The sequence below is a fragment of the Monodelphis domestica genome, chromosome 5 (assembly GCF_027887165.1).
Source record: "Monodelphis domestica isolate mMonDom1 chromosome 5, mMonDom1.pri, whole genome shotgun sequence".
In the NCBI taxonomy this organism is placed as follows: Eukaryota; Metazoa; Chordata; class Mammalia; order Didelphimorphia; family Didelphidae; genus Monodelphis; species Monodelphis domestica.
Window position 1 is genome coordinate 215,311,351 of NC_077231.1, and position 12,583 is coordinate 215,323,933.

General features: G+C 36.0%; 1 protein-coding gene across 3 annotated transcripts in view; it reads right to left on the minus strand.

The window, feature by feature from the left end:
* Positions 1-426: 426 nt before the first annotated feature.
* Positions 427-12,583, minus strand: part of BRAF (B-Raf proto-oncogene, serine/threonine kinase) — a 221,831-nt gene continuing 209,674 nt past the window's right edge. For all 3 annotated transcript variants that reach the window (XM_056799800.1, XM_056799798.1, XM_056799797.1), the window contains one exon: positions 427-8,193. In XM_056799800.1, the coding sequence (XP_056655778.1) occupies positions 8,171-8,193 (23 nt within the window). In that variant the 3' untranslated portion in view covers positions 427-8,170. The remainder of the gene's footprint in view (positions 8,194-12,583) is intronic.

The following is a 12,583-nucleotide window of genomic DNA, read 5'->3' on the forward strand; positions in this document are numbered from 1 at the left end:
ACTTAGTCCCATCTAAAGGGTCATGATGAGGATCAAATGAGATCATATGAGAGTGCCAGCTATTAGCATTATGGTTCACCTAGTGGACAATGTTTGAAACAAAGGCTATTCATCATTTTGGCTTTACTTTTCTTAAAATAAAGGGTACATCTAAGTGGCAAGGTTACAACTGGTCCAAAATATAGCATCGCCTCTTATAAAATATTGTTATAAATAAAATCATCATCCCATGCCCAATAGACCAAGTAATTAGTTTGGTAATCTAAAAAAAATCAGATAAATCACAGCAGTTAATATCATGCATGACATTCCTTAGTCATTAGGTTTGGAATCTTGCTTATTAAGGTTTTTTGAAAACACACCAAATTTATTGTTTTGTCATCGCCGAATGACAACCTTCATAATAACGACCTCAACAAAGACTTCTCCATGCAGTCAATCTTTATTATAGCAGTATTCTCATATTCACATCAAGTACATAGAACTTTTTGCCTTTTATATAATACAGAGTTCTTTAAATAACTTTACACAGAAATAATTTTCCTCAATCTGAATTTCAGTTGTTTTGTTGCTTTAAATCTCCATGCTCTCTAGCCAACTGAACAATATTTCCCATTGTATAAATTTACATGAGAAAAAACTCCAAGGTACAAATGAAGGGACCTGAGTAGGAAAGGGGACCCAGATAAAAGGAAAGGGAGTGGGAATCCAAGAAAAGTAATTTGAACAAGCAATCACTCCATGAACAAGAGGATAGGAGGGGAATGTCACCAATCTGAGATTTTTTTAGTGACTTGAAAAAAGTTAAATAAAAATTATTCTTTATCATTTCTGCAAAAGCAGAGATAGATCCTTATGAATAATTATTAAAAGACCCAAACCTTTCACTGCCTATAAACTCCATGGAACCCTTTTGAGACTTTGGCAGTAACATGGTAGAGAAGGCTTGCATGTACTACTACCGAATTTAGAGTGACATGGGGCAGGAAGTTCCCTGCAATGAAGACTTCCCCTTCTTTTCCCTAGTAGAGCAGTCCTCAATCCAGGATATATATAACAAAGGAAGATCTCTCTTGTACTCTGTTCAAGCCAAATAGTAACCACAACTTATCTTTTTAGCAAAACTACTGTGACGCACCAGGGAAAATGTCAACAGAAGAGTGGACTCAAATTCACCCCCATGGGGAAAAAGATCAGTTGTGAACCCTTCTGGGAGCAACAGCTCAGTCAGACAGAGGGGAGGCAAAGAGGAGGAGGACAAAGTGTGCAAACTGACAAAGAAGATCATCACATACACACATCACCGAGATTTTATCCTTCAAATCTAGATAGTGTTACTGGAGCTCAAATGTGACCATCAGATCGTGTTACATGGTAGAACAAAGGGACACACTGAGGACCTAATAAGTTCCCAAATGATGTAAAAAGTAGCTTATATATGTACAAGTATATAAACTGATGATAGGACATGAAAATAATAAGACACGTAGGTCGGACATTTGTTAAAAATGAACGAGAACAAAAAGGCTTAAGTTTAAATAGCTGGTTTCAATCAGGTAAGGGGCACACAAAGGGATCAGGAAGGATTGATGTATTTTGTAGGATTTTTAAAAAACTTCACAGTTTTGAATAAAAAGCACATTTATTGCACTCTTAGATTTTAGGTAATTATAACTTGTTTCCCACCCGTATCACTATCTCCCCTGTTCCTGTAACTCTTCCCTCCCCACTCCCCCTTGCTCACCACCCAAGTTTGGTCCATTTTTCATACATTTGTGCCCAGACTGAATTTCAATGCTTAAGCTATTCCGAAACTTCTAAGTTTCATGTGTACACACACACACACACACACACACACACACACACACACACACACCCACACCATCCAGGGCTTAACATATATAAACATAACACCAAATATTAGTCAAAACACTCCCAACCCCAACTTCACCCTTCCTCTCAATATAAAAGGAAAGATGCTCCTTTGCTGTGTTCTCTATATCCGATGCAACTTTCATGCCTGATTCTCAATTCAACTATGTTTGAAACAGAAGAGACAGGCAACGTGGACCGGACAAGGTGTACAGCCTGCCAAGGTAGATCAGATTTTTGGAACAAATCTTTCTCTTGACAGTGATACAGATATTTCATTGTTTATTGGCAAAGAGTTCTACAAAAAGTTATTTCTTTAAAAGAAACAAAACACACATAAAACAAAAAGATCACATCCGACATCACAAAAAAAAAGAGAGAAAGGAAACACACTTGCATGTATCCATAGGCACTTTGACTATTATGACAGTCAAAGAGTTAAAAGACAACAAAACCCACAAACCATTTTATTTAACCAACAGTTAATACAAAACACAGACCTAAGCTGACCACTGTAATAGTTGTGCATTTATTAAAAGACTCCGCTTTCCTCATGTCTTTTCTGAGATGGGGAACAAATGATTATCCCCCCCCCCCCCGCAATCCTGAACTGAAAGCTAAATCTCTGTCCTGCTTAACTTCTTCAATACTCCTTAGAGGATTTGCTATTACTTTTTACTATAACTGACAACATTGTGGACTAGATTTGTCTCTGCCAAAGTTGTGTTTGTGTGTGTGCATGTGTGTGTGTGTGGGCTGGTATCTGGCAGGGACTTATGTTTGAAGAGGAAAAGAACATAGTAATCGGTGCTGATACATCACAAACTACATCAGTACTGAAAATGCTACTGAAGCTAAAAATGGGAAAATGAACACGAGGGTTGTGCCATTATACTCTCGTCAAGTTGTATACCATTGCTGCTAAAATCAGACAGGCTACCATTCTATATAAAATGTGTTAAGAAGGGGTTCTAATGAAGAACCCAGTAACCAAGAAGTATGTTGTAGATTCTTTTATCTTGGTTTATTGGGAGTGGGGAGAAGGGAAGAAGAGTTTGGGTAGAGAGGGGGAAGAAGGATTTAAGAAATTCAACCATGCTGCCCAATCTTATTCACCCGTCGAAGGCCTTTGCTTTTTCAATGTACTGCCACCATTTCGCCCCTAAAGGAAAGCTCCTTCCCATCTGGCTCTCACAGATTATACAGATTAGCAACATAGTCCTATCGAGTTTGTGGAGTTCTGTAGGGGCTGAATTCCAAGAGGGAGCTCGCTATCTGGTGGTGTAGTTTTCTGTGCCACTTATATGGACCAGGTGGCTTTATAAAATTTAGACATCAGGTGGAATATTCTATCAGCTGCAGCAGTAGTCTAAAAATGGTCAGCATTAAAATGCTGTCCCATATCATACCTTTTCATTTTCCCAAAGACTGTGCAGAAAGCTCATATATATATCTGGTCACCAAGAATGGAGAATCCTAACTAATTTCATTTCTCCTCAAATATCCATTCAATAACATTTCTAGTGTGCAAAATATTCACGCTTTAGTGGCTGAAGGAAAAGGAATATATAATTTCTTCCCAAATGCCACAACTCTACTTTTAATCTAACGGTTCTATTTAAAAAATTAAAAAACTCAACTTTTTTTTTGTATTCAAAAGTCCATTAGCGGGCTCTCTCATTTTAATCTCTGGTTTAGGTTACAAAATCTAAAGATGCTTTTTTGGGAGGGGGATGAGGTCCTTGCTGTTTTCTCCAAATAACAAAGAACAGCAAATCAAACCAGTCACTACTTTCATGAAAGACTATTTCTGCTATATTTTAGCTTTTATTGCATCACAAAGGCACGGTGAGATCATTTGGCAAAAATTGTAAAGGTAAGTACTTGAACCTCACATGCACAGTGTCATCTTAGGGCCTTAAATGGAGGTTTTAATTGAACATCAAGAATATTTATTTTTCATTTACTAGTTCGCTTTTGTCCCTTTAGTATCTCTAGCTGGTTTCTTAAAAAGTCTTCCATTGCCAAAAATTTATATCCATTTATCATTCTCAAGGTGCTGACTTGCTAGCTGCTAAAATGGCAATTTGGAAAAATAAGGTTTTCCAGAACAAATAGCTACAAAACCTGCTCTCATGGCTCAGCGGGCTTATCTTGGTCAAAAGCTGTATAATATCTGATGAAGATTTATTTACATTTTTTTCTGTGCATGTAACAATTTAGGGAACACTTCACTGAAGCTAACATAGAATTTGTGCTTCTGGTAAGTCATCTTCCTGAATCAAATCAGTGTTAATAAAGTCATACCACACCATTTCATTTATTATTATTACACAGTGCCCGTCATAGTAGGCGCTTAATAAATGACTATTCCCTTTCCTTCTTTTTTACCTTTCATACAATAGATTTAAGGGTAAGAGTATCAAAATGCAGTACCCAAACAGATCAGGCCTTCCTTGGTGCCATTCTAGCACCATTTTCAATGGATGTTATCTACACATCTTTTCAATAGTTTTAGTGCTAAAGTGTGTACTATATCTCTTCTGAGATCAAAAAAGGAATGCATTATCTAAACATTCACATAAAACTTAAATCTTCACTCTAATCAGGACAGTCTTGGCCTCACAGAATTAAAATAACTTCTTACTTCACAAAGGGAGGGGATCACCTGAATGAACACATCAATGAATTTTCTGATACTATCAACATGTTCTGAACTACAGCCATTATCTTTTCTTCATCTTCTCCATTTCTATGATATCCTGTTGGCATCAAGCACTGAGATGAAAATAAAAGATGGAAATGGACGAGATCTGCAAAGGGACTTACAGCAGTAGTTTTTAGAAATGTGTCAAAAAGAGAGTGCCATGTCCTATTTGTGGATGCCCAGACTGGGCTGGAGAAATTGTTCCCAGGATTTCAGAAAGAGCATACTACTGAAGATATATTATTTTTAAAGTTACATGGCACTATAATTTTTTTTCAAAATCTCAATGCAAATGTAAGACATATTGCTAAGAGTTCCTGTGCTCCAAGTCCCACTAACAATTGCTAACATGTTCCTGATAAAAGCCATAAAAGAATTCTTAGGAACCAGTATTTGACAGTGAATTTGTTTACCAGTCGTACATCTAGTCCCTTAATATAAGGGGATGAAGTATGGATGATTACTTCTCCCCTCCCCTTTCTTTTTTCATTAAACTTCATGACATTAATGTCCTGAAAAATATTATTTCCATGGAAAATGTTCAGGATACTGAAGAATCAATGAATTTGAAGATCAAACTGAAAATGGAATTCTCTGCAGTTGTTCCCAGTTTTTTAAAAGGTTTTAACTTTTATTTATCTATCTTTACCAAAAATAAAATGAAGGCACTGCAGCCACCATAGGAAAAGCAAACTATAAGGCAGTAGAATCACAACCTTAAAAGATCATTAATAAAGCAGCTACATAATGTGCATTTACATTGCATTATTCATAAAGTGCTTTGCACAAACAAGGACTGTTTCCTTGTATTTTTCTTAGAAACTTAAAGGCTCTAGTCTATTTAGAGTCTGAAACATCAAATAATAAAGCAAAAGAAAAGCAATTGAAAGAAGTGGGAAAAAATTAGTTAAAAAAGAAAGGAAATGAAAAGGGGATTTAAAAAAAAGTAACCTGAAATCACTCAACAATACCCTGAGCATGAACTCTGGCTTCATATTCATTTTAAAGCCAGCCTATACAAGTCAAGTTTGCCTTTTCTTTTCAAATAAGATGGCAACCCAGAAAGGGAGGATGGGGGGAGGTAAAAAGCAGCATCTCTGAAGTGTGTAAAATCTCAAATGTGACTTTCTAAGCCTCATCCATAAACAGCTCCTTCCTTGCTGAGGTAGTCTTAGATTCAGCATCACTCCAAGCAGGTTCTATTTATTTCAAAGGAGCACTGAATATACTTACTGTTGCTCACTTTCACCTTGGGAAAGAAATTGTATGATAATCTAAGAGGAAAAACAACCATATCTAGCATCTGTGGCAACAAAGCTTACAGATTAAAAATAAAAAACAAAGGAAACACATTTTTAAAAAAAGAGGTCATACCACACACACACACACACACACACACACAGACGCGCATGCAAGCAAACCATGCCAGTTTGAATCACTCTCAGCCTCGGCCATTTCTATATCACATAACTATTTTATATATGTAGGAATAATAAGAATACATTTAATTTCAAATTCATTATTCATTCCTGAATATCTGGATTTTTTACCTACATTGTTAGTGGCAAATTTAGACCAGTCCATAAACCTTTCAGATGGCTATTCTCTATTTAGAAATGTTTAAAGAAAAATGCATCTGATGGCAGGGAGTTTAAGTATCTAGGCCTACAGGAGCAGTGTGACTTGGAAATAAAAGTATGCTTTTCTTGTTCCCTGATTTATTTTAGGCTCTGCTCAATTTCATGCAGATCCTTGGCCTCTTGTGTTTTGCTGGTTAAAGCCTATTGCACAACTAATTTTTTCCCCCTCCATTCAAGCGAAGATTCTGTTATCATATGGAGAAATTTCACCTGACCATTAATATCTGGTCACTTTCCTTCTTACTGTCATGATTAGCGTTCACTTTCAGTAAAAGAAGTAAAGATGCTCTGAGGGACATTTTTTTGCTTTCTGCTAAGATAGGGTAATGAGCTATCTAACCTAATTAGCATCAACCTCTAAAAAATAACTGATGTCTAGCATCAAAATTCTGCAAACTGAGCACATCAAAACACCCTCCTGCTAATTTCTCCCATCATCATTTGTGACTCTATATGCTCCCTGAGAAACTTAGTTCCAAAGTTACCAACCTTTTGAATACCAGGCTTGAGAAGAAAAGAAGAAGGAAAATTAATGCACATACCACCATTTTTATTTTAGGTTGCAAACTAGATAAAGGAGAAAAGTGGGCAGAGTAAAAGAGAGTAAGTGGGAAGAAATGAAACAAGATATTAGTATGGATCCAGTCAGAACCATTAATAAAAATGATATAAATTCTTGTCATTATGACAAGCTTCCTTATATGTATACAAACTTATTCGAGGACATAGGATAAAGTAACAAAAATTTGCACCCCTTTTTTCCTTCTTAAAAAAATCATTTCACACTCCAAATACCATTTTTAGAAAGTTGATTCAGGGGAGGGTATTATATTTTACTGTGACTCAATTCAACCTGAGAATTATTTTCCATTATTTAATAATTTACATTGGGAAGGTACTCTGTGTTAAATATGTACCTTAATTTTCAATTAAAAAACCTCTTTTTAAAAAAACCCAACTATGGCCCTTTATCAAATAATTTTTAGCAATTGCAGTCACATACCACAGTGGTATCTTGTGCCTTGCACACAACAGGCACTCAATAAATATTTGCTGATTGATAGATCTTAAAAACAAATTTATTGTATTGTCCCAATGGAAATATACACTGAAGACCTGGTTTATTATAAAAAGACATACAAGCATTTCTTGGTTGCTGGATCAATGAGAAAGACCCAGTGTGTGTCAATGCATTCCAGCCTGCTTAGAAGGCACCCTCAATGAGTCACACACCAGAGTTTGGAAAGGAAATTAAAGAAGAGAGATAGAATAGATCTGGAAAAAAGATGCTGTATTCCCTTTTTCTCTTGACCCAGTTGTACAATGTCCTTGTTCCTCTTTCCAATAAAAATAATCTTTTTTTGGGGGGATAAATTTGAAAATATGGATGAATATTGGACACACATAACACTGAAAGGGCTATACTGCATTTTTGTTCCAGCTCTTAGAAGGTACACCAGGAAGGGAGGGAAAAAACCCCATAACAAAATCCCAGAAAAGAAAAAGGAATGATTCTTGTGATTGGAATTGCCCCATCAGATGATCTGCCATTTATTGGCCAGGTAGTTAGAAGGAGAAAAGTTGATCTGCAGACTTTCCATAGCCAATCTCCCAAGCCGTAGCAGCAGTTCCTTCCCATCCTGCCTGAACCCCCAAAGGTCAGAATGCACGGTCTCTCCTCTCTCTTCCTGGGAGTGGGCAGGCGTGGTTAGTGCACGTGGTGTCTGTGTTGAAGAAGAAACACTGGCAGCCCAGAGTTCTGGTTCCTAAAATAGTCTTCCCTCTTTTGTTGGAGGGGAAAAATTCATTCTGTTCCACTCTAGCTTATGCACTGAAATTTCTGTATCTTTAAAAAAGGTTTTGAGGAACAGAACTGAGTTTTGATGTTAAGAAACTGTAGGAACACAAGACTTAAGAAATAATAAGAGTAGATGCTGCCATGATGGTGTGGCTACTTGAAGGCGGCAAATTCTCCTGTAGAGGGAGGACAAGAGCTAATTTTACAAAAGTGGTCTGAAATAGCCAGCAGACACAGAGAAGTAATCTCACTTCCAAGTAGGGTAGGGTTGTACTCCATAGATATGAAGTAGTGGCATGGCTCATTTAAAACTAAAAGTAGATCATATTCATTATGACACATTATACAATTTATACCAAGAATATATAATATAGTAAAACCCCTCTCAGAAATCCAAAGTGAAGAAGGGGGAAAAATAGGTACAAATAATTGAAAACTATAAGATAATTTGTTCAGCTACACTCCTTTTGTCATGATGAATAGGTCTATGGTTTCAACTATCTTGAGTAACAGATGTAAATAATAAGGGGATGATTTTATAATAATAATTAGATTAATAAAACATCTCTGAGAACTCAATGTATTTTCATATATTGCATTTTATCCTCACATCCCTATGAAGCAGGGCAGGGTAGGGTAGGAATTATCGATGTGTAATAGATGAATTCAGGTAGAGATAGAGAGGTTAAATGATGAATCCAAGGCCATGCTGTGGCAATCCCTGAACCTCTCAATTCAGGGCTTCTGATACTTAGCTAAGTACTCTTTCCATACTTCTTAAACAAATTCTTAATGCAAGGAATTCATGAATTAAAATTCCATGTTTAGTCAAAGAAAATCTTGTCTAGTTCCTATGCTATCATGTTGTAGTTATTTTGTTCTTGGCTCCTTCTAACCGACTAGAGGGGTTAGCTCCTTCTATCATATGGATTATAGCGATGTGGGAATAGCTAATATTTGATAATGATTGATTCTTTTGTCAGTTGAATGAGAAGTCTGTGATGAGGACAATAATGAACACTGCTTAAATGTTTGGGATAGATCCATCAGCACAGCCACAAATCAGTAACTCAATTCAGTAAACATTAAGCTTTTACTATGTGCAAGTCACTGTATTAATAACTTGGGACACAACCCTGCCCTAAAGCTGCTTACAGTTAAATAAGGAAAAAACAAGTCAGTGATATAAGGCAGAATATGATGGAGGCAACTAAGGTCTATTAGGAAAATCTGAGGAAAGTGACTCTTCTTTGGGAAGGAAAGACTTCTCAGAGGAAGTGGCAGCTGCACCTTTTGGTGTTGAAGGAAGAAAATGACTTAAATAGGCAGAATTGAGGAAGAAATACATTTCTAAGTATGGAGAAGGCCAAAAAGAGAAAGGCGATATTGGAGCACAATGAGAAGTTTAGTCTGGCTGGAATGTGGAATGTAGGAGAGTGAAATGAAGGGTTGGAAGGCTAGCCTGGAGCCAAATTAGGAACAAAAATATCTTTGATCTTATAGGTAAGGGGGAGCCACTAAATGTTTTCTGAGCAGGGATGGACATAACCAGACCTGTGCTGCGGAAAACAATGTTGCTGGATGTGTGTGGGGCAGATTAGAGAAGGCATAAAAGAGGAAGAGGAGAGGAGAAGAATTATAGAGGTATAGAGACAGGGCTTGGGCACTGGAAGCTGAAGTTTAAGAGAAAGGAATGGGTCCAAGACAATTCTGATGTTTCAAATTCCAGTTTCACAACTGGGAAGATGGCGATGTCTTCAAGCAAAATAGGCTGGTTGGTAGGAGTGTAGATTTAGGGGAAGAGATGAGGATGTCAGCTTTGAAGATCAATTTGAAGTAAGGCTTGTGGACAGAAACGTCTTACAGGCAACTGGAGATGGCAGACCACATAGAATTCAGGGAAGAGACTGGAACTGGACATACCAATCTGGGATTCATCTTTGTAGAGGATCATAAGGTAACTCAAGGGAATAGATGAAATTTACTGAGAGAAGAGAGTCGAGAACAGAGACTTGAGGGACAGAAGCCCAGGTGGCTGAAGGAATGAAAACTTGCACGTATGTGACACATTTAAAGGTTTGTAAAACACATTACATGTGCTATTTTATCTGATCTTCACAACAATCCTGGGAGATGGATGCTACTCATAACCCAATTCAATAGGTAAGAGAAATTGAGGCTGAAACTTGTATGATTACAGAAAGAATAGAAATCTAAGTTGGGATTCAAACTAAGCCTTCCTGATCCCAAGTCCAATACTCTATCCACTACGACAGCTACATGACCTAGCAAAGGAGACTAAGAAACAATCACACAAGTAGAAGAAAAACCAGATGAGACAATGACATAGAAACTGAAGGAAGGGGCAGCTAGATAGCACAGTGGATAGAGAACCAGGCTTGGAGGTGGGAGGTCCTGGGTTCAAATTTGATCTGAAACACTGTCTAGCTGTGTGATCCTGGGCAAATCACTTAACCCTGATTGCCTTAGAATTGATACTAAGACAGAAGGTAAGGATTAAAAAAAGAAAGAAAGAAAGAAAGAAATTGGAAGACAGAAGAGATTATCTGGTCTGAATGAGGGTGGTCAATTGTTAGACATTGCAGAAAAGGCAAGAAGGGTGAAAACTGTCAAAAAAGCTATTGGATTTAGCAATTTAATAGTATAATCTACTCATTTCCATGTGTTTGGAAACCAGATGATGTCTAGTAATTAATGAACCATCTGCCCCAGCAGACGTGATTGAGGCTAGGACGGGCTACCTTCATGCCTTAACTGGTTATTACTATCTCAGCCCATAAAATGTTTAATCAACCATTAATTCAGGAAAACATAATTGAAATGAGGCAAGTTCAAGTGAGAGTAAAACTACAAAAACTTAAAAAGTAGTATAGCATTTTTGGGCTAACTGAAAACTTGGCCAACCTTTCAAGTCTTGAGCAATTGCTACTTTTCAAGCAGGAATATCAAAGGAGACAGAGTGAAATCATTATTACACTGCCACAGATGGCATTATCACATTTCACTTCCAATATTTTTAGTTTGAAAATAATTTTGGACTATTGCATTGTATTACTATTATTTCCAGCACTTTATTCCTCCAGATATGTAATTTAAAAAGATCAGTTGTTATATTATCAGAGTTAACTTTATTCTATTCAGGACCCAATATATTTTTTTAAGTGGAATATTCCGATTGTTATAATTATTCCACTAAATGAATGATATGTGTAAATGATTACTCCTTAAGGTAATTATTATCTCATTTTTTAGAAAATGGCAGAGACACCATTATAATTCTATTACAATGACTTTCTTACACTTTGAATTTTGTGGAAAAGTGGCCCAAGCTCTAAACCTAAACAAACACAACTTAAAAAATTTTTTTTTAAATAAAGATTTAAAAAACTTTTCTGTTATATGATCATTAGGTAAGAGTCATCTGTAGATCTGTTTTTTTTTGGCAATGCTTAGAATATTACGAAACCAAATACATATCAAATAATCATATGTATGCATCTTAATTATTATTAAGATAAAAAAAGTAAATTTACAGCTTATACTAATTTTACAGGTTCAGATTTTATAACAACAACAAAAAATAACCAAACAAAAAACAAACAAACCCAGAGCTAGGCATTAAACTGTCAGTCAGCTGGAGGGGAAGAGTGGGTGGGCTGAGGAGAACTATCCTCTCTTCCTTTATGTTACAGGTTCCATGACAAATGATATGGATGACATGGAACAACTAGTCATGAATCAGCTGTTAAAATCAATTCAATTCAATAAACATTTATTGCTTACTTAAAAGACTATTCCTTCCTCCCAACTTGTATACCTGAAATGCATTTTACACTCCCTTTCAAAACTGTCTATTTCAGGTAGGAAAAGAACCAAGAATGTCTGTGCTAAGCTAGCTTTACTTAATTTGAAAAATCCATCTATTCCTAGTGAATTTTGGAAAATCTCTGTGGCTTATTCTGACTGATATTTTTGAGAAATTAAAATACCAGGGACTGAAATGAATGTTTCATTTTTAATTGATCTTATGTAAGATCAATATAATATTGATTTTATATTACTAATAATAGGAGAGAAGATTCAACTCCTTTCTTTCTTATAACACCTTTGAAAATAACTCCCATTTAATTTTTTTAGGAGTAGGGGGAAGATAACTTTTAAAAACAGATTTTTTTATAGGGAGAGGTCCCTGTTGTCTAAGGTACATAAAAAACCCCATATATCTTGTCTGTAGGAGCAATAGTTTTTAATTATTTTAAAATTTTTATTCATTCTTGCCTGCTTACTGTGTACTAACAATGACTCTCCATTATAATTCAACTCAAATTAAATATTAAGCAACATTTCTGGGATGAATTCATTTTAGAAGCAGATATAAATTATATTATAATTTAAGAGTAAGCCAAGAAAACAGGATAAGAAATACCCTATTGCTCCATAAAAAAAAAAAATAGAACCTATCTTTGAACTCATCACTTCTAAATGTAAGGCTTTCATTTTATGCATTACATTTTAAATTAGGAGGGAAAAGGTCCTCAATCAATC